Source organism: Myripristis murdjan, chromosome 5, assembly GCF_902150065.1.
Source record: "Myripristis murdjan chromosome 5, fMyrMur1.1, whole genome shotgun sequence".
Lineage (NCBI taxonomy): Eukaryota > Metazoa > Chordata > Actinopteri > Holocentriformes > Holocentridae > Myripristis > Myripristis murdjan.
Genome location: NC_043984.1, coordinates 24,642,468 through 24,667,916, shown reverse-complemented (window position 1 = coordinate 24,667,916; position 25,449 = coordinate 24,642,468). Strand labels below are relative to the sequence as shown.

At 42.1% G+C, this 25,449-nt stretch overlaps 1 protein-coding gene across 4 annotated transcripts in view; it reads left to right on the top strand.

Moving 5' to 3' along the window:
- Nucleotides 1-22,222, top strand: part of cita (citron rho-interacting serine/threonine kinase a) — a 42,322-nt gene extending 20,100 nt beyond the window's left edge. For 2 of the 4 annotated variants that reach the window (XM_030051057.1, XM_030051058.1), the window contains exons 19-48: nucleotides 253-348; nucleotides 697-813; nucleotides 1,942-2,051; nucleotides 2,606-2,780; nucleotides 4,760-4,957; nucleotides 5,526-5,579; nucleotides 6,301-6,498; nucleotides 6,905-7,098; nucleotides 7,281-7,416; nucleotides 7,586-7,693; nucleotides 8,050-8,190; nucleotides 8,429-8,536; nucleotides 8,685-8,877; nucleotides 10,381-10,542; nucleotides 11,390-11,527; nucleotides 12,090-12,270; nucleotides 12,373-12,464; nucleotides 12,704-12,808; nucleotides 13,090-13,259; nucleotides 15,107-15,187; nucleotides 15,487-15,622; nucleotides 16,434-16,573; nucleotides 16,725-16,817; nucleotides 18,228-18,336; nucleotides 18,516-18,644; nucleotides 18,926-19,006; nucleotides 19,118-19,196; nucleotides 19,420-19,602; nucleotides 20,705-21,092; nucleotides 21,349-22,222. In XM_030051057.1, the coding sequence (XP_029906917.1) occupies nucleotides 253-348; nucleotides 697-813; nucleotides 1,942-2,051; nucleotides 2,606-2,780; nucleotides 4,760-4,957; nucleotides 5,526-5,579; nucleotides 6,301-6,498; nucleotides 6,905-7,098; nucleotides 7,281-7,416; nucleotides 7,586-7,693; nucleotides 8,050-8,190; nucleotides 8,429-8,536; nucleotides 8,685-8,877; nucleotides 10,381-10,542; nucleotides 11,390-11,527; nucleotides 12,090-12,270; nucleotides 12,373-12,464; nucleotides 12,704-12,808; nucleotides 13,090-13,259; nucleotides 15,107-15,187; nucleotides 15,487-15,622; nucleotides 16,434-16,573; nucleotides 16,725-16,817; nucleotides 18,228-18,336; nucleotides 18,516-18,644; nucleotides 18,926-19,006; nucleotides 19,118-19,196; nucleotides 19,420-19,602; nucleotides 20,705-21,092; nucleotides 21,349-21,372 (4,119 nt within the window). In that variant the 3' untranslated portion in view covers nucleotides 21,373-22,222. Of the gene's footprint in view, nucleotides 1-252; nucleotides 349-696; nucleotides 814-1,941; nucleotides 2,052-2,605; nucleotides 2,781-4,759; nucleotides 4,958-5,525; nucleotides 5,580-6,300; nucleotides 6,499-6,904; nucleotides 7,099-7,280; nucleotides 7,417-7,585; nucleotides 7,694-8,049; nucleotides 8,191-8,428; nucleotides 8,537-8,684; nucleotides 8,878-10,380; nucleotides 10,543-11,389; nucleotides 11,528-12,089; nucleotides 12,271-12,372; nucleotides 12,465-12,703; nucleotides 12,809-13,089; nucleotides 13,260-15,106; nucleotides 15,188-15,486; nucleotides 15,623-16,433; nucleotides 16,574-16,724; nucleotides 16,818-18,227; nucleotides 18,337-18,515; nucleotides 18,645-18,925; nucleotides 19,007-19,117; nucleotides 19,197-19,419; nucleotides 19,603-20,084; nucleotides 20,210-20,704; nucleotides 21,093-21,348 lie in introns of those variants that run through there. The other 2 variants (XM_030051059.1, XM_030051060.1) reach the window with 2 other exon arrangements.
- Nucleotides 22,223-25,449: the final 3,227 nt, after the last annotated feature.

The window sequence follows — 25,449 nt, the reverse complement described above, 5'->3', positions numbered from 1 at the left end:
AACTTTGCAGTGTATATTTTTAGATAGTGGTCATTAGGTTTGTGGCCAAATGCCACATTCCCTACAGTATCAATATATAGATAATTTTGATTGCACACATGACAACTTTTAATTGATGTACATGGAACATTTAAATTAGAACATTTAATTTAAAATAAGAATCACCTTGGAAAGGTTGGGTTGGGAGTTAATATAAAATATTGTATAATATTTCAATATTGTAAAATAACAACCGATGTTTGACCCATCCAGGAACTGGAGGAGAACCTAAGGGAAACTCAGTCGACAGCCCAGAGAATGGAAACTCACCTGGCTCAAAAGGAGAGGCTCTATGAAGACAAAATCAAGGTGAGGCAGTCTGACATGGCACATACAAGTTTTCTCCAGATGGAACTGCAATAACACAAGGATTGTACATTGAACATGAGGGTGTTAGAAGGCTTTTTGCTAGAGTAATACCTAGTCAGTCCTAGAATTAAATGTAGGTGTTACTTGTTACTCAAAACAGTTTTTACAATCATGTTTGACAGCACAGTAATTGCAGCTTTCATTTCCACTAATGCATTTGCAACTGTAATGATGCCTTACTTGATTAGTGCTTTAACACATAGCAAACTAAGGACCGATTTCTTGATGTGGATTTGACAAATCAACACCCATGTATTATGTTGTATTGACTGGCTCTCTCTGAGTCAGGTTCTGGAGGCACAAATGAAGGCGGACCTGGCTGACAAGGAGAGCCTGGAGGCAAAACGGGCCCAGCAGGAGGAGGAGTCCAGGGAGAAGTGCAAACTTATCAGTGAGCAGAAAGCGGTAAGGAGACACATTATGTTCCATTTTTGTATTTTCCAGTTAATTTACTGCTGCTTTGGGGAATTATAGTAAGACATGCTTACAAAGTTTCATCTAAACCGTGGATGAGTGTTTAATCTACGTACATTAATTGCTTAACCTGTTTTGCAACATCAGAAATAACAATATTGTATATATAGTGCTGACCGGTTTATTTCACGCTCATGATGCTGTGAAATCACCATGCTTGAGATGGTCTTACTGGGTGAGAGTTAGTGCTCAGCAATATATCAATATATCAATATATCACTGATTATTGTGATATGAAACAAGATATCGTCTGGGATTTCAGATGTTGTAATATCGTGATATGGAATAAATGTTGTCTTTTCCTGGTTTTAAATGCTAAGTTATGATAAAGAATTGCAGTTCGGAACCTGTTAGATGGTTTTAGATGTTTTATTATTTGTCTCCACCTGCTTTGTCAGTATATCGACATTACTGATGGTTGTTTAGCAAAAATCCGTTGTCTGTACATATCTTATGAAAGCACCGGCAGCCATCCCTACAATATCGTCACAGTATTGATATTGAGATATTTGGTCAAATATATCCTGATATTTGATTTTGTCCATGTGGCTCAGACCTAGTCAAAGTGTTGTTTATGATCATATGGTGTCTTGTCATTCTCTTCTGCGAACTTATTCTGAGAGTTTAAAGACTAAATTCTATCACTGTTTATTTTTCTTCTTTCCTTATACAATAATGAATGATAAAAGACTGCGGTATTTGCTGTCTGAAGACTGATTAAATTGTAGTATACATTAAGTTGCACTGTAAAGCCTGGACTCAAGTCTTAATCTGGTTAATGTGTTAGACTTGAGGCAGTTAAGAAGCTTTTAGAAGCAGTCATCTGACTTTGACAGTAGGAGATTCAGGCAACACCTTAATGGATCCTAAAAGGATTTTACTCAAGTTCAGCATTCTGTTTCCTGTAAAGAAAAATATGCTGCTGAATTTTGTTTGTGTGTATGGCCGTGACTTTGAATAGGATTTGGCTATCAGTCACACAGGAATATATCCTTACTTCTTTGAGCCTGTTTGCAGTGATGCGAGTTCTGCCATGTTGTTGTCACCCTCTCCCACCAGACCATTAATGCTATGGACTCAAAGATGAAGAACCTGGAGCAGCGCATTGCAGAGCTGTCAGAGGCTAACAAGCTGGCCGCTAACAGCAGCATCTATACCCAGAAGAATATGTAAGTTAACTAGACCTTCTGCCCACATCGTGCTTTCATCAATGCCGCTTCCCCTGCAGATCCAGTCTTCTCAAGCCTCCAACAGGTTCATTAGTGTGTGCTTCCATCTTAAGGCAACACCATGGCTGATCTGTCTCTCCTGTGTGTAAACTGCGTATAATCTCTTAGGCAACAGTGGAGCGGTTTAGGTTAAGACAGAGAATCCAATCCAGCTAAAACTAATCTCAACCAAGAAACGTCCTCACTCACAGAGTGCTTCACCAGCGCATTTACTAACTGAATGTAAATGTCCTTGTGATAAATATCCTTGTGTGCCATTAGAAGTATTTGCTCCATTAGATTAATTAGCTGCTCTCATGGCGGCTGATTACTTTGTATCTCCTGTAATCTAAACTTGACATCCACTTCAGTCCTTTATCTAAACTTTTCCTCTTGTTTTTGTTTTATTTTTAATGTTCATTAGACATCGTCCACCTCTACACAATAGTGTCTTTGATGATGCCTGCTTTTGATCAAGCTGTGTAATTAGCATTTATGTCCATATTTTTTGACAGGAAAGCCCAGGAGGAGATGATCTCTGAGCTCAGGCAGCAGAAGTTCTACTTGGAGTCTCAGGCAGGCAAGCTCGAGGCCCAGAATGCCAAACTGGAGGAGCACCTGGAGAAGATGAGCCAGCAGGAGCAGACCAAGAGGAGTCGGCTACTGGAGCTGGAGACCAGGCTACGGGAGGTGAGGAGAACGGGGAGGGGAGGATAAGTTTTAAATGAGGAAGAGGTTGAAGATACCCAAGCCGCAGAGTCTTGTTTATCTGACCCCCTCAGGACCAAGCTCGTTCTGCATGAATGAAATGTCATTTACATGGTGCGTTAAGAATTTGCATACACATTTAGCATTGCTAAATGCTAAATATGTGGCTTAATGTTCCTTAATGTACAAAATCCAAGTTTAATTCATGAGTCAACATGAGAAGGCATGGGAGTGGAAGTCAAAGTGAAAATGTATTTTTGTGAAAAATGTTAATTCAATTATAAATTCTCAAATCCTGCAGTTTTCATAGCTACCATAATTCTTGTCAGGTGGTGGGAGAAGATGCATCTGGTTTCCTCTATTAATTTTCACGAACATCTGAGAAAGACTTATATAAATGTTTCAGTGATTGTGAGGCAAAATTCACTCTGGCATTTTAAAATGGATTTCTGTACCACAGAAGAACTGCCTAGTGGTGCGTGATTATAATGTGCTACTAGCAAGCAAAGTAGCCTATTGTGTATGAGTAATCACATGAAAGTGAGGCAGAATGTTGCTGTAAAAGAGCATGCATGGCCAGCAAATGTTTTCTGTATGAATAATGGCAGCAAGGTGGCATAACCACTCTAGCACTGTGGTTAAAGCCCCTGTGTTGACAATCATGCAGAAGTGTACAAGAGCAAAACGCTAAATCCTCACCAGCTGTGGGGTCGCTGCTCAGCCTCCACACCTGACCCTGCGTTCTGACCTCTAAGTGTGGGTAACCAGTGAGGGGAGAAGGAGAATGTCCCTATGGGATAATAAAGTATTACAATGTTAGATTAAAGGTAATAAACCAGAGGAAAAATGGAAAAAGGCCTTTTGTAGATCAATTGACTGGAAATCTGCTGAAATGCATTCTTGTTAAGTTAGGAGTTTTTAAAGTACATAATGTTTCTCCACCTGCTTGAGTAATATACCACAAAATCCATTAGCTGTTTGTGCATCCAGTGCAAACCCGTGCTATAAAAGGATGTTTTGACATAATTGAGGACCACGGTTCCCCCACTCTTCTGCTGTGGTGAAGCTGTCACCCCCAGCATACTGTCTGCCGCAGTTGCAGGTGGACAGTCCCCTGACTGGGTGTCATATCTACACCCCCACACACTCTTCCCCACCAAGACCTTATCCACAGATTGGCACTAATTACTGCCCTCTCTGCTCACTCAGGCACAAACACACACACTGTCCCCTCTCTTGCACACAAATATGCAGTAGGAGATGAGACTGGGCGTTCCATCTCTGTAATAGTCAAAAGCCCATGAAGTAACTAACTGTACCCCTATTTGGTGTTTTTCCCTACCTGTGGTTGGTGTCTATGGGTACTTTACAGACAAATTTAGTTGTACAATATGCATCCTATCTGCTTTATTAAACACAGCTGGACTTGGTGTCCAGTAGCGAGTGCCTGTTGTTCTTTTTCCTTTACTTCCTATTCATAGTCTCACAACTTTCTTTACTTATGTTCATTTGAAATTGGTCTTGTTTGTTAGCTTTGTGTCTTTTCAATGTGGTTTTTAATTGGTCTTACGTTCCAGGTAGCATTGAAAAGGTCCTTAGATGTTTTAAATTTGACTTTCTTAATCCTGCAGATACTCTGTTGGGAAGTAGAATTAGATGATCTATGCTATAAATGAAGGAAACTACATGTTTTGAATTCAAGCAAACTGGAAAATTTTAGTTTTAGCTTTAAAAACCGTGAGCAAATTTTAATGTTACCAAGTGGTTTTCAAGCAATTCCTTTGTGTTGATGTTAACCTGATTTGAAAACTGATGCACTAATGCCTAAAAAGCAAAATTGTCTGGTATTCTCAGCAAGTTGAAACAAATGCTGAAAATGATATGCAAATACTGTCTATTTGAGGTCTCACTCACACTGCCATATACACACAAATCTCACCGTAGCCCTTTCTTCCTTGTAGATGGGCCTGGAACATGAAGAGCAGAAGCTGGAGATCAAGCGGCAGGTGTCGGAGTTGACCCTTTCCCTACAGGAGCGTGAATCTCAGATTAGTGGCCTGCAGGCTGCACGTCTTGCCCTAGAGAGCCAGCTGCAGCAGGCCAAGACTGAGCTAGAGGAGACCACTGCTGAGGCTGAGGAGGAGATCACTGCCCTCCGGGTGAGACAGCATGCAAATATGCATACAGTCACACACACACACCCACACACAAACCCACAGAGAAATACATAGCTGGACATATCTGTAGCTCAGTGGTCTACAATGCTAAAAGTGTTGTTTTGGGACCTGTTGTGCCGTGCTATGGCAGTGAATGGAGAGAGACAGAAATATAGTTTTCTGGATTACTAGCCCAGGAGAGTATGGGACAACTAATGAGGATATTTCACAACCGTGTGGACTCATTCACCATGTGGATGCTCAAATATATAATGTCCAAATGACTATACAACCCAACACTCTACCAAAGATCAATTTTGCTTGCATATTGATTCAGCACAAATGTATATGTAGACAGTTTGTATTACACTCTCTAAGAATAGCCCACATGTTATGTTCCCCACAGATCATTCATATGTTCTTCACTTTCCAGAGCAGATATTAAAAGGTTTACATCAATGCATATGTGTATCAAAGCAAAGTACTCAGAATAACTGTCAGCAACATCATTTGCCAGTGTAACTATGCTAGTGTTGGCTGCATTTATGAGATTTATTCCTCTTTCTTGCAGACTCACAGAGATGAAATTCAGCGCAAATTTGATGCCCTGAGAGACAGCTGCTCAGTAAGTGCTGCCTTAGCCTTTTTCTGCACTTTAAGTAGCAGAACAGTTTTCTCTGTTTTGTACAATATATTTTGCATCTGTGGGAATGACTTTGTAAGTCCAGATACCATTTAAATGCAACAAAAGACTCCACTGAATCCAGTCTTTGGCATGGAAACACAGCTTGCTTACTTGGTCCTCATTCAGCTGGATGGCTTGCTGTTTCCGCTCTCATTTGGCTGTTGCTGACTCTGCTACACTGTTGACTCCTCTGTGGCGGCTAGCCTCGGCGCCTTGTGCTCCCTAGAAAGATTAGCCACACATGAAACTCACTGTTTAGACAAGCTCATCTGGCCTCCTTCTTGGCCTTGGGTTACCCAGGGTCATCTCTCTCTGTTGGTAGTCTACTGTGATGTTGGTTAACTTTTGCCTATTACACATTCATTGTTGTAATGTCATCAGCTAGAAAGTCTCAGGATGCTGACCTGACATTTGATTTACATAAATTAATCCGCCTTCTTCCAACTTCTGTCAATGAAATGTCAGATAATGACATTGATTTAGAACCAAGACATCCACATCAGTGTTCACATTTAGCGGTGTCATTGTACAGTTGTAAGTTGCTATCAGCCCAGCTATGTTAGTACATTAGAATTATTTTCCCTGTGGCTGTATGACCAGAAAATAACAATTTCTGTTTACTTCTATTAGCAAGGATAACCTCTTGTGTTTACTGCCTCAGGTGATTACAGACCTGGAGGAGCAACTTACACAGCTGAGTCAGGAGAATGCTGAGTTGAACCGCCAGAACTTCTACCTGTCCAAGCAACTTGATGAGGCATCAGATGAGAGTGAAGACCGCCTGCAGCTCAGCCAGGAAGTGGACCGCCTGAGGAGGGAGGTGGCCGACCGTGAGATGCACCTCAACAACCAGAAACAGGTACACATATACCTAAAGTCATTAGAAAAGTACATACACACAAACTTTCACAAATACTTAAATACTCTAAGTCTAAGTCTAAAAAAGTCTACTTAAGAGCACTTGGACATAAATAAACAGACAGGTATATAGGTATTCAGTATGACATAGTTCTGCTATGAATCCAGTTTTAACAAGTCTACATACATTTGTCCTCTGTTCATTATATTGTCTATGTTCTAATGTGTTCCAGATTGAACTTCAGAAACAGCAATAAATAACACTGCAAAATTGTTTTGTTTTATAATATTGAAATGCTCTCCTGTCCTTCAGAATGCAGTAGAGGCAGCTGTCATGTTGTTTTACCAAAAACACCAACAAAGTGTGGAAAAGAGTTCATTGTCTTCTCCTGTGTGGGTCCATCCAGAACATTGAGACATTGAAGACCACATGCAGCATGCTGGAAGAGCAAGTGGTGGAGCTGGAGTCCTTAAATGATGAGCTACTTGAGAAAGAGAGGCAGTGGGAAGCCTGGAGAGGTGCCCTGGAGGATGAGAAAAGCCAAGCCGAGAGACGCACCAGGGACCTGCAGAGACTTCTGGACAATGAGAAGCAGAATAGGTAACATGCACAAGATGTACTTACCCAGACACATACACACACCACTACATAGACTTTACAGTGAGTGGCTGTATAAATACATCAACCGCTAACTACAAGATCACAGATGAGATGCATTCAAGTATGTAGAGAGAAACAAAAAGTTATTACCAGTGTAAGACTTTTTATGGTGCCATGCACAGGCTGCGTGCAGACCAGCGCAGCACCGAGTCTCGCCAGGCAGTGGAACTGGCAGTAAAAGAGCACAAGGCTGAGATAGTGGCCTTACAGCAGGCCCTGAAGGAGCAGAGACTGAAGGCTGAAAGTCTGTCTGATACGGTGAGTCACATGTGTTTTTCTCTGTCTATCAGTCAGTCTAACTCTAACTCCAGTCCTATACGTGAAATCAACAAATATGTGCTTTAATTCAGGACAAATCAAGACTGATTGTAACTGGAAGACTCAACTTTGAGCTACAGTGTCTTAACATGTGTATGTGTTTGCACAGCTCAATGATCTGGAAAAGAAGCACGCCATGCTGGAGATGAACGCTCGCAGCTTACAGCAGAAACTGGAGACTGAGAGAGAACTGAAGCAGAGGCTGATGGATGAGGTAGAAAGTGAAATACGACCACATAGAGCACATTTATTTCATTTCAGCAGTATTTATTTAATTGACCTACTTCTTGTTCAGTTAAGTCTCTTTCACCTCACTCATTCAATAAGAACAGATTCAGTGAGCGAAAAAGAAAAACAAAGCTTTTTTTTAGCCAGTTCATAAGTAAATGTACTAAAATCCTTTTATAAAACTGTGCGTTGTTTGGGACAAATGTGTGGTCTGTTTGGGAAACTGATGGTTTCTCCACCTCTCCTTTTGACAATGTTCATTAAGAAAAGATTCTCAGTAAATTGTTGATTCTTTTAAATCTAGACTTCCTGTTGAAATGTCTGTATACACTGTTCTACCTACAGCAAGGGAAGCTGCAGCAGCAGATGGACCTACAGAAGAGTCACATCTTCCGTCTGACCCAGGGCCTGCAGGATGCCCTGGACCAGACCGACATGCTTAAGACCGAGAGGACTGATCTGGAGTACCAGCTGGAGAATATACAGGTAGACAACGCAATACTATTGCAGTATGAGGCAATACACTGACTCTAGGAGAGAAACAGACCCTGGGCTAAAAATTTGAATACTGCTACTGATAATGACAAGCACTCTTACATAACTAGGAATCCTAGGGGAACTGCTGAATAGAATAATCTTTAGTCATGTGATCTCAGAGGGAGTTATTATAAAAGTTCTCTTAAGAAGTGAATGTTTCTCTGAGGCACTGTCTCTGTTCCTGCAGGCTGTATACTCCCACGAGAAGGTGAAGATGGAGGGGACCATCTCCCAGCAGACCAAACTCATTGACTTCCTTCAGGCCAAAATGGACCAGCCTGCCAAGAAAAAGAAGGTCTGAAAAATCAATTGTAATATCATAACCATCTGCCATATTCGATCACCAATAGTATTGCACCAAGAAGGTATTGCATAAGTATAATCTTTATATCTTCAACAATGCATTGTGGTGAATGGATTTATTAATATTCCCATGTGAACAGGGCATATTTGGACGTCGTCGGGAGGATGTGGGTACCACAACTAATGGGGCACTGACTCCCCAAGCCCAGCCGGCAGTGCCGATGCAGTACAGCGACATGAAGCTAGCTCTGGAGAGGGAGCGTTCTCGCTGCTCAGAGCTAGAGGAGGCCCTGCAGAAGATGAGGATAGAGCTTCGATCCCTCAGAGAAGAGGGTAGGGCTTAGTCTCATACGTGTGTGTGGACACCAGGATGATTTGCCAACTGTTAGCAGCTAACTTGGCAGCATGGTGGCACAGTAAGCAGGGAGACTGTGCCTCAGCTGGAAATCTCTGTGCATCCAAAGGTTCTTTAGCAAGACAATAAATCCCCATCAGCTCCAGGGATGCTGTTCTGTAGCTGACCCTGAAATCTCATTTCCCTCTGTCAAGGGCCAAGTAAACAGATAATTTCTCCTTCTGTCCTTCTGGTCAGTAGTTTATCACAAAACAGGGAACAGGGATTATTTTGACCAAATCCTTTCTGAGTTAAGAATATCACACAACACTAGGGGCTCTAGTTTCGCAGACCAGGCGAGGCGGGGGCGTAGCGCAGATGCGCTTCGCCAACTGGGTGTGGCCAGGCGGATTTTCCAAGTTTGGCACGCCGTTCTCGGTGGCGCAAGTACTCCGCCATCCCTCCTACCGGCGGAGGGGAGGAGAGAAGGCATGGAGTGGGTTTGACACAGCCGATTCACATGTAACCAATCAAATGAGCCCCTGTCCTTGCCTTTAAAATGCGCTGCGTGAAGGCGTAATGAAAGTTTACACAGCTGACATGGAGGTCTACTGCCACAGGCGGAGCGGAGCTCAGGAGACAGGCGCGGAGCGGAGACCGGCGAGCAGTGCAGACACGTCACCAAAACCTCACAGGCAGGCTTCCGGGATGTTAGACACATGAACGATGCAATAAATACCGAAAAAAACACTATTCAATGCTACGATCACAATCAGCACATACATATATCTCCATATCAACTGTCCCGTCACAGCTGATGTCAGATCAAAGGAGATTGGCACCGTTTGTGCTGATCGTGAGGTTTTGGTGATGTGCGCCAGCCAGCCAAACTTCCACTGCGCCAGCTCCGCTCCGCCTTGCGCTGAAAGTAGACGTGGTTTCAGACGGCGAGCTTTTGGCGCACCTCGGCGAAGCCTTTTAGCACGAAACTGTCACTGCGCCAAGCCGAATCTGTCGGCACCTACCCCCGCTGCGCCGCCACTCCCATCTCGGCGAACCTCCGCCTGCGAAACTTGGACACTGTCCGCCTCTCCCGCTTCGCCGGGCGAAACTAGCTCTGCGTGGGGTTCGCCTCACTGCGCCACCCCGCGCTGCGCCGGGAAACTAGAGCCCTAGAAGACCAAGCAATATCCCTCAGTTTATTGTTTTCATTGAAGCTTTGTTGGAACATCACAGTTTGGAGTCTGAGATGACAACTTAGAACTTTAATTAGCCTAAAACATTTGTACTGTGCCTCCAGCTGTATCCATTTGCACAGATCAACTGGGTAAGAGTTAATATAGCAGCATCTTGCTCTGTTCCTTACAATTGTCAAATCCTGTGAGATTCATTTTTACCGCAATTAATTTATCAGAAACAAAGCAAATTTTCCTGGGTAGAGCATTTTTAATACATACATACAAACTTACATACATAAATAAATATTTTTGTGTTATCGACAGCGGCTCATTTCAAAGCCCAAGAGCATGTGGCCCCATCAACGCCAGCCCAGGCACGCCAACAGATACTCATGTCGGCCATCGTCAAATCCCCAGAGCATCAGCCCAATCCCAGCAGCCTCCTTAACCCCTCAACCCGCTGCAAGGAGACCTCCACACCAGAGGGTGAGTCACACACACAAACACATATACACACACAGTAGCAGGTAGACAGGTAGACATGATGTTATGCTACCAGAGCACTTAACAGACATCTTGTCAATATGAATTTGAGCCCATTTTGAAAGAGTGGAGACCTTTTCTTACTGTCATTGCTGAGGAAGGTGATCTCCCTCTCAACCTATTTTGTCTTTATAGTATATCTGTGCTTTTCTGCCCTGTCGCCTGATTTATCAAAAGCCTTTTGCTTTCACTTAGCTTTTGTAGATCGCTTTCTCCTTTCTCTCTTTCCTCTTGCTCGTCACAGAAAAGAGGAGGGTCACTTTCGAAAGTAAGTGAGCAATCTTCCTTTTGTTCATTCTGCAGTGTGGCTCCATTCTCCATGTTTGTTTACATGCATGTCATACAGACACATGCGCACCACATACGCCTGCCGTGTCTTCCAGCTGTGAGGTTAACAGTTCAGATTTATGAACTAGTAACTTGAGTGCACAAATTATTTCCTGAAGGCCAAGTGTCTAGGACAATGTGGTTTCTGCTCTGTCCTTACTGCCCCTTTCCTGGTGTCATGAAACATTTTGCCTCCCATTGTCACTGGCATAATCCCACTCGCTCCATTTTCAGATTCAGTATTTCAGGGTTCTTAAATACTGATATGGCTAATACCTGGAATTGATTTAAAAAAAAAAAAAAAAAAAAAAAAAAAAAATACTCACCGTTCAATTTGCCCTATGTTGCTGGACCAAAAAAAAAAAACATCTGCCATCTGAAATGATTAAGCCTTTAACAATAAAATGTTGTAGTGGTATATCAGAACTGAGAAATTCTTCTCCTTTCCTCCTTTATATTGCAGAGTTTGGTCGTCGTGTGAAGGAGAGGATGCACCACAACATCCCCCATCGTTTCACTGTGGGCCTCAACATGAGGGCTGCCAAGTGTGCTGTCTGCCTTGATACTGTACATTTTGGACGACAGGCTGCCACCTGCCTAGGTCTGTATCCTACTCTACAGGGACTTTGCAAGCAGGTGACAAGGCAAATTATTGGCCATCCCTAACAAGTATACAAAAAGTGCTTACAGCTAGGCTACCAGGTTAATCTCCCAAGTGTGGAAACATGGATTTGTCATGGTTTGGCTGTAGCTGAAATTCCTATTATGAGTTCTCACAGTCAAGAAAAATTTGATCATTACACCCCCCCAAACCAGCAGTTTAGTGGTAAGAAATGCTTCCAGTGGGTATGCACTCATGGCAATGCCAAAGTAATGTTGAAATTACTTTAGATCAAGTTTTAGCCTGCACAATCCCCAACACACCTTATCAAGTCCTCATCAAGCTTGAGTTAAACTATCATGACATGCATGTGGTTACCAATCTGGAGTGTTTATTTTTATTGTTGAATTACCGTTATATCCTTTATTTCTTTACCTCTGGTGGAATCTAAATCTCTTAATACTGCAACACTAACTTGCTAATTACTGAGAGACACTTCAAATCAAGGAAGTTTAATAAAACCATGTTCAGCATTTTTCTCCATTCTCTCCTCTTACTGTAGAGTGCCATACCCTGTGTCACCCCAAATGCTCACCATGTCTTCCGGCTACCTGTGGCCTGCCGGCTGAGTACGCCACTCACTTCTCGGAGGCTCTGTGCCGGGATAAGGCAAACTCCCCTGCCCTGCAGGTGAAAGAGGCCAGTGGGCATGTGCGCCTGGAAGGATGGATGAAGCAGCCTAGGTAACTATTTCAGTGCCACATTAATTACAGTTATTGACCATGCAACTTGTTGTGTGCACAGCACTGAAACTGGTGTGTGTATGGGTGTGTGTGTTGACACAGGAATGGCAAGCGTGGCCAGCAGGGTTGGGAGAGGAAGTACGTGGTGCTGGATGGAACCAAAGTTTCCATCTATGACACTGAGCCCAGAGAGGGTTTGTAATTGCCTGGACTTAATTCTGGGAATGGATTTTGATTGAAAACAGACATTTTAAATGTTGCCATTGTAAGGAAAATTACTGTCAACTATTTGCTGAAAGAGACATAATTCTTGTAAAATAAGCTTAACTTGAGTGTGTATTCTTGTGGTATTCTTATATTCTTATATGGTCAACTCTTTCATGTAACCATAACAAAATCTAAAAACAAATATCCTGTGTTATTTTTCCTCTAGACTGCATGAAGGCCGAGGAGGAGTTTGAGCTGTGTCTACCTGATGGAGAGGTGACTGTTCACGGAGCTGTAGGAGCCTCTGAGCTCATCAACACTGCCAAGTCAGGTACTCGATCAATGCCGTCTAACCCTACTGTATTTCATCTCGTCGGATTTCAACTATATCCACCTTCTCCCCAGATTCCAAATTGAATCCACATGTCCTGTCCACGCTTTGAAAGCCAAAATACAGCACAATATTGACAATTCGGCTTAGCACCAAAATTGGGCTGTTAGCTGGATAACCCACCAATCCATCCCTCTGTGTGTGTGTGTGTGTGTGTGTGTGTGTGTGTGTGTGTGTGTGTGTGTGTGTGTGTGTGTGTGTGTGTGTGTGTGTTTGTGCAGACATCCCATATGTGCTGAAGCTGGAGTCCCATCCTCACACCACCTGTTGGCCAGGCCAGTCCCTCTACTTTATGGCTCCCAGCTTCCCTGACAAGCAGCGTTGGGTGGCAGTACTCGAGTCTGTGGTGGCTGGAAGCCGTGGCTCTAAAGACAAAGTGGATGCTGATGCTGTGAGTATGAGTGTGCGTGTCAGCCCTGACTGGTTGGGTTATTAATTTCATTTCAGAATTTGTTTAAGCTTTCCTGGAGAGTAAGAATGAGAGCCCAGTTTGTTTTATACCAGATACATTTATACCTCGCTAATTATATCCATCTCAAATCATAAATTAACACAAGTGTGGTGAGTACAATTTGTGAGAGCACAACATACAGTATGTTTGGTGTGAAAATGAGGTAAAATATGGAATATCCCCGTTGAACAAAGAGTCAGCCGGTGCCTTCACTTCTTTCCTCTCTCTTTCTTTCTCTTTCTCTCTATGCATGTTCTCAACATCCACGTCTTGTATTTGTGTGTTGTCATTGTCTTTTGGACGTGATTATACTGTGTGTATTTCCATTCATCGGGGTTGTATGGATCATATTATAGGCAGGTCTTGCTAAAAGACAGAAGAACCTATCTCCTCTGGTTCAGGTACAGTAACTAGCTGCACGAACGCTTGGGCTTCAGTCGACCGACTGGCTGAGCATGCAGTAGCTGTGCACATCTGCACATACAGTACTGACACTGTATTGTTTAACATGGTCTCAGGCTGGGTCAGTTACACTTTATGTACAGAGCCACCCTCTGAATAAACAGCCACACTCAGTGGACAAATACACATCAAGTACATGAACTTGCATAGTGCATGGATGTGATTAGGCACTGCTGTGCTCCTTTGGCCCGGTGTCATGCATATGCTGTGTCATGCATGCATCTTGAAAAAAAGCCATGCGCTGCTTTAGCCCCCCGTCACAGAAACACAGACACATGCACACACTCCTGGCATACCAACCTGAGCATTCCTTCCCTCTGCAGGCTTCTGTTTTTGATGTTTGTGTCTATTGCCGCCACAGATGCAGTCTGTCATCTCTGTTACTTTCGGTGGTATTTACTCTTGATATTTAAATGGAAATATATTTATGTTTTGACTGAAATGTGTCTGGTCCTTAAAGATGCTACTGCTACCTAGGTTTTACCGTTTTATTTGTTGAACTACCTATTTAAAGCTACAGTATTGCAGCCTTTTGCATCAAGGCAGAAAGTTTATTTCCCTCTTCCCCCTCACTTGCTCTGCTTCACGCCTCGACACTCATCACTAATCTTGATGAGCTGTCTATCTAGAAACGGCATCCAATCTGAGATAACTGGCATCCGTAAAGCCGCTTCAGGCACTGAAGAAGCAGATGTGAATTAGGCAATAAAAAAGCTCTACTGATACTCATCCACGTTTTTGAACAGTTCAAGTTTGGGCTTTTTTCTTTCCTTTCTTTCTGCTTTCTGCCATTATTGTTTTGCTATGCCTTACCTGCTCTTGATCCAGCTCACCACTGGCTGAGCTCACAGCAAATGTTATATGCCCAAAAATGTCTCAAAAACCTGGCAAACAGGATATTTATGCATGAACACAAAGGGTCACAGACACTGTGCAATGTATAATTTTTATTTATTATTTTAGTGTCAAAAAATTGCATATTGTAACTGTGAGTGCCAAAGGTACATCAAACCTGGCACTTAGTTGGCAAAATATTTGTGACAGGTTTATCCATTGTCTCTTTACTGACAGAAAATAGCGGAAAGTGAGAAAACTTGTTTTTATTCACAGTTACTATGTTGATTTAGATAATTACATGTCTTAAAAAATCTTTTGTTATATTGTCTTTGGAAGAAAGACAAGTGGAGAACCGTCTGTGAGTTTGTGAAAACTCTGTTTGTCATACTGGGTAACCTTAACTTGGTCTAAAATTGATCTGTAGATGAATATGGCTAACCTACCACTTTTCATTGATCCTTCTCTTTCCCTGGTTCTTGTCCTGATAGAAACTTCTGGGCAACTCTCTGCTAAAGTTGGAGGGGGATGACCGTTTGGACATCAACTGCACTTTGCCTCTTACTGACCAGGTACCAGGACGTAAACCTGCAGCAGGAACACAAAGAGAGGAACGGGATAAATAATATATATTCATTTAGATACATTTGAAAATTTACTTTTACTTTTTTCAAATGTTTGCCATTTAGAGTAGCTCACAATGAGTGAACAGGTAGAGGGACAGTGCCTTCCTGTAGGATACCTGTTGGTTGATGACAGACTCTTTTGCTATTGCAAGGAGCAAACCTGTATCCTTCTAGTTACAGAGCAGCCTTTCCAATTTTGTGTATGAGGTTCTTCTTGTGCTGACAATCCATTTGTTTCTACCTAGATTGTGCTGGTTGGCTCTGAAGAAGGTTTGTATGCTCTCAACGTCATAAAGAACTCACTGACGCACATCCCTGGCCTGGCCTCCGTCTTCCAGATCCAGATCCTGAAAGATCTTGACAAACTGCTGATGATCACTGGTCAGTACACAATGTCACATGGAGCTCATTTTATTATATTTGTATGAACTAAGGGTCTAAGGTTTGTGGTGCCAGATAGGCAAGGCTTTGCAGGACAGATAAGCTTGCTTTGTCCTGCTAGCCCATGCTGTTATCTGTCTTGTGCTTTGTTTTGCTTCATCTTTCGGTTTTATGACTGATTGTTGACCAGTTCAATCCAGGTAGGCTCATTCTCTGTGAAGTCTTTTGAGACATACTTGTGATGAAGGGCTGTATTCATAGATGAACTTAAAATTGAACTCAGTCCTCATCGGTCAGTACTTTTAGCTCACTTACAGTAAATCAATGAAAGCTATTTCTTAGAATTCAGTGTTTTTACACACAAACGAAAGACCTCACTCAGAAAGGTGCCCTGTTTTTCTCTACAATACCAGATCATTTAACTCAGCAGCAGCACCAGGTATCCTCTTATGGTCCTAAGATTTCTGCTTACATTTTTTTTACCTGGTTCATTACCTATAGTAGGACTCTCAGTTACACTCTGTAATACATGTTTATTCTAGTGATACATACAGTGATACAAACATACTGTTTGACATATCAATGTCTGGAAAATACATTACATTCTTTCCTGCTGGCTGCCTCTAAAATTGGTAAATTAAGCTTCATTCTACTGATGCTCTCCTTTTAAGTCACTTTGGCCAGGAACATCAGATTACCCTGAAATGTGACGTCATGTTATGGCTCAGTTTTCAAAGACTCTCACTTGGCTTGTAAGTCAATTATAGCTTGTATATGTGATTAATCACAGCGTCTTTGATGTGTCATCCAGGAGAGGAGAGAGCGCTGTGTCTCGTGGACATCAAGAAGGTGAAACAGTCTTTGTCTCAGTCCCACCTCCCAGCTCAGCCTGAGCTCAACCCCTTCATCTTTGAGACTGTCAAGGGATGCCACCTCTTCTCTTCTGGAAAGGTCAGTTAGGTTATTGTTGCTTACACAGAGCCAATCCATTCAAGTGTGGATGGAGTTGACTTGCTGGACCTCACAGCATAGGGTAGCAGTGTGCCATCTGATGGCAAATGTTTACTGTTGTCTTGATTTTGGTGTTGTTCTTCTCTTACAGATTGATAATGGGACCTGTATCTGTGCTGCTATGCCCAACAAGATTACAATTCTCCGCCACAATGAAAGCCTAAATAAGTTCTGCATCAGAAAGGTGAGTTAATTCTGTTGGTCTTAAAGATATTGTTCTGGTTCTCTCCATATAGTGACATTTGCAAGCTCTAGTTCTTTTATTCCTCATTTAGAGCCCACAGTTACAGTCTCAGAGGACTCTACAGGCCCATAATTTGTAGAAAACAAAACAACATCCCCTGACCTAAACCCTCAGAGTGGGCAAAACAAAACTGCCACAAAACCCCAAAGGATAATAATAGAAAAAATTGGAAGAAGTCTTTGGAAGTACCACAGAGAGGAAAGCCCCTTTCAGGCCTGCCAGGAGTATAACAGGTGCCGTGGGCAACTCTATTTGCTGCTCCATACAAGTGTAATAGATACTTCAACTTTGACCCATCAACTCCTTTCCTGTTACAAGAAGTGCTTCACCAGGGTTGTTCTTCTCCAAAATGAATGGAAGTGAATCTGGGCCACCAAACAACACAATTTTGAGCAGCAAACCAAAGTAAAAAATGTTTGAAACTCAACACCATCGGTTTATTTGGGATTCATTCATTGATGCTCTTTCCAGCCACTTTCCTTTTTTTAACTGCTTCCAGAAAGTCAAACTACTTTCCTTCCTTGAACTGCCTCTGTATCAGGGTTCACCCTGAAATATGCACCTACTACCGAGTAGGCGGATGGGTATGTGACAGAACACCAATGTGTAGTGGTAGAGTGACATCTCTAGGAAATAAAGTACTTCCACCAGTTTGGAAGCAAGGCAGCTGAAACGAATGTTGAGAATGAATCCCAAACAAACCTGTGATGTTGTGCATCCTTCAAAACGTTTTATAGCTGTGGGTCGATGCAGGATATTGCATTGTTTAATGAGCCTGGTACACTTTATTCATTTTGGAGAACACTCCCAGTTGAAGCACTCATTCTTGCTGCAGGGAAGGGGGGCTGACAGGTCAAGCTTGGAGAGATATTACACTCATATATGGAGTAGAAAATACCACTATATGGGGAAGTACACAGATGTTAAAGAGTAACTGAACACTAAATTATGAAAGGCAGAAAACCTCTGCTGCACTGCCCTCTAGGGGCTGAAACCTTTATGCATGTTGCACCTCTGGCCACACCTTTTCAGTGATGCAGCAGCAGTTTTTTTTTTTTTTTTTAGCAGCTGTCAGTGGTAAAGTACCTGCAGTAACATCACTGATTAGGCATGGCCAGAAGTGCAACAGAGCAGCAAAGGTTTTCTGCTAGTGTGTACTCACTCTGTAAAGGAGGCTAACCAGATAGCATCCTGAAGGCCAGGCAGTGTTTTGTTGCAATATATATGTGCAGTTTTGACACTCAAGGGACGTGTAAGTGATTTTCATAATTGTTCCATATACTGTAACAGCCTTCTTACCCAGTTGACCTTGTAAAAGTGGCACCATTGAACTCATGCTTGTATTTGCAGGAGATTGAGACGTCTGAACCGTGCAGCTGTATCCACTTCACTGGCTACAGCATCATTATTGGCACCAACAAGTTCTATGAGATTGAGATGAAGCAGTATGTGCTGGAGGGTAGGTCGCCCACTAATGCGATTTATTAGTGTTAGGTACTGATATTATTTTTAAAAATAATGTTTCTTGTCAACCAGATGGTCTTCTAAGCAAGTTTACGCAAGTGTGATTCTATCACTGTGAGCTATCGACATTCACACTGGAGCCAGCTGACTAACTGATATGAGTTCCCTCTGCAGAGTTCCTGGATAAAAACGATGTGACGCTAGCCTCGGCTGTGTTTGCTGCATCCTCCCATAGCTTCCCCATCTCCATCATCCAGGTCACCACGGCACCCCAGAAAGATGAATACCTCCTCTGTTTCCATGGTTAGACATTTCTGTGTGTCTGTGTGCATGAGAAAGATGCATGCATTTTTTTCAAAATATGTACTATAAATCAATGTTTGCTTTCTTCTCAGGATTTCAGTTTTTATTAAAATGCAATTTCCATCTATCTTGAAATAGAGAAAACTGTTGTCCAGAATTTTTCTTGGCTTATTGGTTTTTACTGATCATATTTCTGACAACTTAATTGTATTTGTTATGGTCATCAGCGTTAATCTACCAATAAGCAGGTTTTGTGTCATCACTAAATTTTTTATTTGTAGAGTTTGGTGTGTTTGTGGATGCATATGGCCGCAGGAGTAGAACCGACGATATCAAGTGGAGTCGCTTGCCACTTTCATTTGGTAAGTGAAAATCATTTTTACTTCAGTGTCATTTGCAGAGTTTGGCTTTTTTCCTCTATTCTGTATTGCTTTTATACAAAAGAGCATCAAATGTGTTTTTTTTCATGTCAGCCTATAGAGAACCCTACCTGTTTGTGACCTACTTCAACTCTCTGGACGTGATTGAGATCCAGGGACATGCTGCTCTTGGGTAAGAAAGCATCACTGCTGCTTCCACATTAACAGTGGATAATCTGTTAATTTCAGTTAACAGGGTTTCATTCTAGAATTAGTCATCACATACTGCAAAGGGGGTATAATTCCTTTGTTTTCATGGGGGCTACACTTTACCAGGGTTTGTGAAGTCAACAGATGCTTCTATTAGAATCAGCAGTTGAACACATTATCTAGAATGTTTTCTTCTCTCTTTGCAGGCCACACTCCTATGCCCACCTTGACATCCCAAACCCACGCTACCTGGGCCCGGCAATCTCCTCTGGAGCCATCTACCTGGCCTCTTCCTACCAGAACAAACTGCGGGTTATCTGCTGCAAAGGAAACCTGGCCCAGAGCCAAGAAGCTGGGGGAGACCTGCAGCGTAACGGCTCTGGACGCAGGTGAGGACATACACATAAACAATTTGTTAAACATGCCTTTGTCCACATTAAGTAGCTAACATTCTCTCTTGTTATTTTACACTATTATTTTGGTGGCATTTTTAATCCATTTAAACCCTCTCCGCTCTCTCTGTCTCTACAAAAAGTCCCCATACATTTAGAGCAGTCATGTCTCTGAAGCCATTACATTCGACAAACACTGTATAACCTGTGTTCTAATTGTCACTCCATGCACATCACTGCACCCTTCGGCACTACCCCAGTCACTATTGTATGGTAGAGTGAATAGCGAGTAGTAATTTTCCAGCACAGAGCACCCCTGATCCCATCTGCATGGTTGTTATTAAAGGGTCACTGGGACTAGCCGGCACTGCAGGGCACAGGTTGGCATCCACAGGTGGTGAGTGCAAGATTGTGGCCTTTAGTGTGTTGAATCCTGTGGTTATGTAACAGGAGTAACACCTACATTTTGTTCTTTGCAGGAGGAAGAGTTCATTTTTTATCTGTAACAAAGCCTAAAATAGATTTGATGTTTAAATTACTTTTTAAATTGCCTCTTGTCAAATGTAGAAAGGAATTTGTCGAATAAAGACTGAGTTTGTCCCTCTTCTGTTGTGTCTTCCCTGAGATTTTTTCCTATTTTTCTCCCCCTTTTCTCAAGGAAGTATGTAGGGAGAGGAAGTTGTATTGCCTCCTGAGTCTGATTTGTAATTTGTGATATTGGGCTATACAAAAAAATGACTTGACTTTCTCTTTTTGTTCTGAGACTCCTATGCTACATACAATCAAGCAATTTAGAGCTACTGACAACTGAGCTTTTTTAAAATCCCTGTGCTGCTTTGACTCTCAAAACTCTTCTCAAACTGTTTTTGTTGTCAACCACTGAGCCAGTTTGAATTTAGTAAACAGAAGAAAGTATAGAGGATCATCATAAAAACTTTTGAGCTTGTTGAATGATGATGAGCCCATCCTCCTCACCACACTAGTGGACAGGCCCTGGAGTCCCACAGCCCGAGCAAAGCCCATGACCCAAGACACAAACACCCCTTCCTTTGACCAATGCTCCATGCCCATATTTATGTCACGGTCTCCTACCCTACAGCCCAAACAAACGTGGGCCTCCTTCCTACAACGAGCACATCTCTAAGAGGCTGGCTGCCAGTCCCGTAGTCCACGGAGATCCAGGCACGCCTCACCGCTACAGAGAGGCCCGCACCGAGTTCCGACGTGACAAGTCCCCCAGCCGTCCAATGGAGAGAGAGAAGTCCCCCGGCAGGATGCTTGAGGGTCGTATAGTGGGGTCTCCTGGCAGGGCCATGGCAGACCCTCGGTTAGAGCGTTCCCCAGGCAGGGCCATGGCAGACCCCCGAATGGACCGTTCCCCTGGCCGGTTGATGGATGTCCGCAGAGAAAGGTCCCCTGGACACTTTGAGGAGCGTCAGAGGCTCCATACTGGCTCTGGACGCACGCCCATCAACCCTGTTAACAAGGTCTGTCAACTTTTTTTTTTTTTTTTTTTTTAATTCATTACTGTTTTTAGGATTTTATTTCTGCCCTTTAGTTATTTTCCATGCTGACGATGTGCTACTGTTTATACTCAAATTATGTTGGTAACAATGAAATGTGATATGAATGTGGTAAGGAAATTATTAGTCTTATCTGTTTCCCATTTTCCTGGTTTTACATTTTTAACATTCATCACTTATCCTTGCACAAACTGATCATGTTACTGACATTTTGTCACAGGTATGGGACCAATCATCTGTGTGAATGACAGCAGAGCAACTCACCCAGCATGGACAGGGCTCTTTATCTCTGGAAAGGGGAGGGAGGGAGCAGAGTACCACCTGAGAATGTCACCAACTCATGATGAAACACTGCCACATATTTTGACTCTAAGCTGAAGAACCCGCAGAGAAACCAACTGTCCAAGAGAACAAGAGAAATAAAACAAAACATAGATGTCATTAGAATCAGGTTTTTCTCTCAATGAATTGACCTAGCTTAGCAAAGGTCAATGAAATGCCATATCAACAACTTTTTGAGCAGGGTTATTTGGATTCTATTTGAATATGCGCTCTGTGCCCTATGAGAAGGGATTCGTAATGTGATTTGAATTTTCTATGAGCTCTCTCTTCAAATTCTCTGGTTTCTCAACTCAAGCCCTGACTCGGTGGGTTTTGCTTGCCTTAGTAAACTGCAGACATCAGTAGTGACTACAATAGATAAGCACAGCCAGAGCAACTTTATCTCACAACACAATGCCAATAGATTCATATTTAGAAATTTAGTCACAAGTAAACATGGCAGAAGTGCAATCAAACGTGCTACAGCATTAATTGAACTTGCTTCTTTCTTTGCTCAGATGTCCACAGTATCTAGAGATCAGGGCAGAGAAGTACATCTAGCAGTATTTGTGGTTCTTGCTCCAGCCCTGTGATGGCATGGTCCACACACAATCATTATCAGCTAATCACAATCATTCTCCACTAATCTCGGTCTTATAGACTCTGGTTGGTTCATGGACTGTGACAGGACTTGGCTGGAGCAAAAAAAAAAAAAAAAAAAAACTCCCTGCCCTGCAGAACCCAACCCCCTCACCAGATTGTCTGCCCATGAACAGGTTGACACTAAAACTGCACTACCCACAATCCCCAGCGGCAAAGGAACAGGACCTTTCTAATTCCTCAGAATGCTATCTGACTGTAAATAGGCAGACATAATTTTATATATACTGAGAAGGAATTTCAAGGCTGGATAAGCCATGTCTATTTTTGTTAAAAGAGAAAGTGATTATGTGTCCTCTTGAATGTCCAATGAATATTCTTTTAATATGTCCAAATGTCCTTGATCAAGTCAGTGATTGTACCTGGATCCAACTTGTGTATGCACTTCCATCTGTCTGAAACATGCTTACATGCTGGCTATGAGAGGGGGAAAATATGCTAAGCTTACAACATAGTACTTGAGCATTTTTTTTGTAGAATGTCCCTTATATTGTATATAACCCAAATTGTTGTTCAAGTTCAAGATGAAAATAGTCTTTGTTTTTCTGATTCGAAAATGGCATGGATGTGTATATCTGAAATGAAATGAGTGTTGTCTTCTGCTTCTGCCTCATTGGGGTTACATATTAACTCCACAATTCAACAGTGAAGCACGTGAATCAAGGAACCACCTCAGACTTGGCATCCCCATTCTAACAATTCCTCATTTGCACAGTAGCATTTCGCTATAGTTATTAAATCTTTATTATTTTATAAAGGCACTCTTGGCAAGTTGTAGCCCTGGCTTAGTATCACAAAGATTCAAATCAGTGCAAATGGTAATTTTGACTCCTGTCTATCAGTTGTAATGTATAGTGTCCATGCTTATACTTGACAAAACTGACTCTATTTCCATACATCATATAGTAGTAGTTTATTATTTGTATATTTTTGTGATTTGTAGCTATATTTAGAATATTGACACATGAGCTGCCATACTTCAACTTGCCCAGTGTGTCTGTAGCCTCCCCTACAACTGCAGCGCTCAATAAGTTTCCACAACTTAAAGAAGCCAGTGGGGTTATTTTATTATTATTATTATTATTTTTAATGTAACTTGTTCTTGAATGTATTAAAGCCAAGAAGACAGAGCTGATCAAATGGTCATTCGTGTTCAACAAGGCACCCAGTGCTACAGATTGCACAAGTTTAATGCCAGTTTCCATACAATGATAAAAACCAGAAATGTATATGGAAGGGTTAGCCAAACTGTTTCACTCTATTGCTTTATTTTATTTTATTCTATTTTATTTTGTTTTATTTTTTTCCCATTTTCCCAAAACACAATGCTTGATATGTCAGTGTTTGCTAACAAAAGTTTTATTAGCTTTCCCTGTAGAGTTTTTGTCACAGAATATTAAATATTATAACCAATGTCTCTCTCTTCTACCTCTCATTATGGTGTGTTACCTTCCTGTTTGGTGTGGGTGTGTGGCTGTGTGAGCAGGCAGTCTGCCTGTATTCACTTTTATAAAGATTGTTGGCAGACAACTCTTGCTTTACATCCCTCACTTACTGTTTACTGGTAAGGGTTGAGGAGGAAAATGTATCTGAAGCTCTATTTTCTCCTGTGTTTTCTTCATGCCATACTGAGGCTGCCAATGAAATGACTGATTTTCCTTGAGCACTGTGTTGGAAAAGGTTTGTTAGGTTATTTATAGTTATCTGTTCTACCACTCAATTGGTGCATGAGCATCTCTATTATGGCAATGGCTTGCCATTCTAGACACAGCATGCCAGGCAGCAGCGGCTGCTCGGATTGAAAGCTGAGAATGGCTAAAGGAGACAGACGGTCTTCTGCAACAGTGTCTCTACACTCCATTGACTGTAGAAACAATAACACTGCTAATTCTAACCTCCTCGTACACACTATGCTGTGAAATGACACCAGTGACATCTGCTGCTGGTCCATCAGCAGCGTTCTATTTGATACCGAAAGGGAAGATTCATTTGACCAAGTGGAGCAAGGCTTTCAGCACCTCTCTTTATTTAGACCACACACCCCTGGCCTCACCTCTTGCATTCACTTCATTCACAGACTGTCACTTTTCTTAACTCTTGGACCGCAAGTGATACTGGAGGACTTGTGAATGGTGTCAGTGGACATGGCACATTGTAAGGTTGTGTTCACAGTGTTAGCAGAGTCATACTTGAGTATGTCACACCTACTGCTATTGACATCCCTGAGCTGAGCTTCTCAAAAGCTCTTAAGTGCTAACACTGTGTGTACACAGTGTTGGGACACATTCCCAATTTTAATTTTCACACCATTTTACATAATCCAGACTGAATTCTCACAAAATATAAATCCTTTAGCCTCTCTCCTCTTATTCATCTACTTGTCCCCTTCATAACTTCAAAGGATCATAGCTTTTAGAGCCACATTGAGCCAGAGTCTGTTTCATGGAAAGAGCGAGTGCATTTCACATTTTGTTAATGTGCTGTGGAGGAGCGGGTCATCCTGCTGATAGTGTTTGATCTGCTGATTTTTCTATCCAATGACTCTGGTTGAAAAGAAGCCATTGAAGTCTAGAAAACTGAGAGGCAGCAGTCGGACTGTTTCAGTATTGACGTGAATGTCATCACATGCCTTCCTTACTTTTACAGACTTAAAAGCAGCCAATCCACCGAGAGTCAAACTGATGTGAATTCCAAACTCAAATCTCTGATCAGAATCACTAAGTGCAGGAAAGTTTCAAAGTACCTGCACGTACAGTACAACAAACTACAAAGTATATAATTGTGAATTCAGTAAGACTAAACCGGGCATGTTTGTGCATCATGTTTTATGTGCAATCAGTCGTCGAAAGTGATAACTGTGAGGTGTACAGGTGCTTTGAGGTTTATAGGCAGCTGTACTGTGACATTGTCAGGGAAAGGTAAGCCTATGAATGCAAGTCATCCAAAGAAGCATTTAAGAGATGTGACTCTGCATTTACTGCATATGGTAACCACACACTCCTGACAAGTCAATAAATTTAGACTTAATGAGCTGGTAAGTGCCCCGCTCTCAGCACACCTGATACAGCCTAAAGACGAAGGACAGTTGGCACATGGAGACAGAGGGAAACGTTCAAGTTTTGATGATGCTATGTTTATGTTCAAGGAAAGGGAAAAAGCAGACTTTAGACTTTAGCACAACTCGAATATGTCATTTAATTAAATTTAATTATTAATTCAATTCATTTAAAAAGTAAAGGGTTGCAGGAGTTTCTCTCAATGACGATCCAGCTGGACTAGATGACACAGCATGAGATTTTGTAGGAGGTTTTATAATGAAATGTAAATGCCAAATACAATC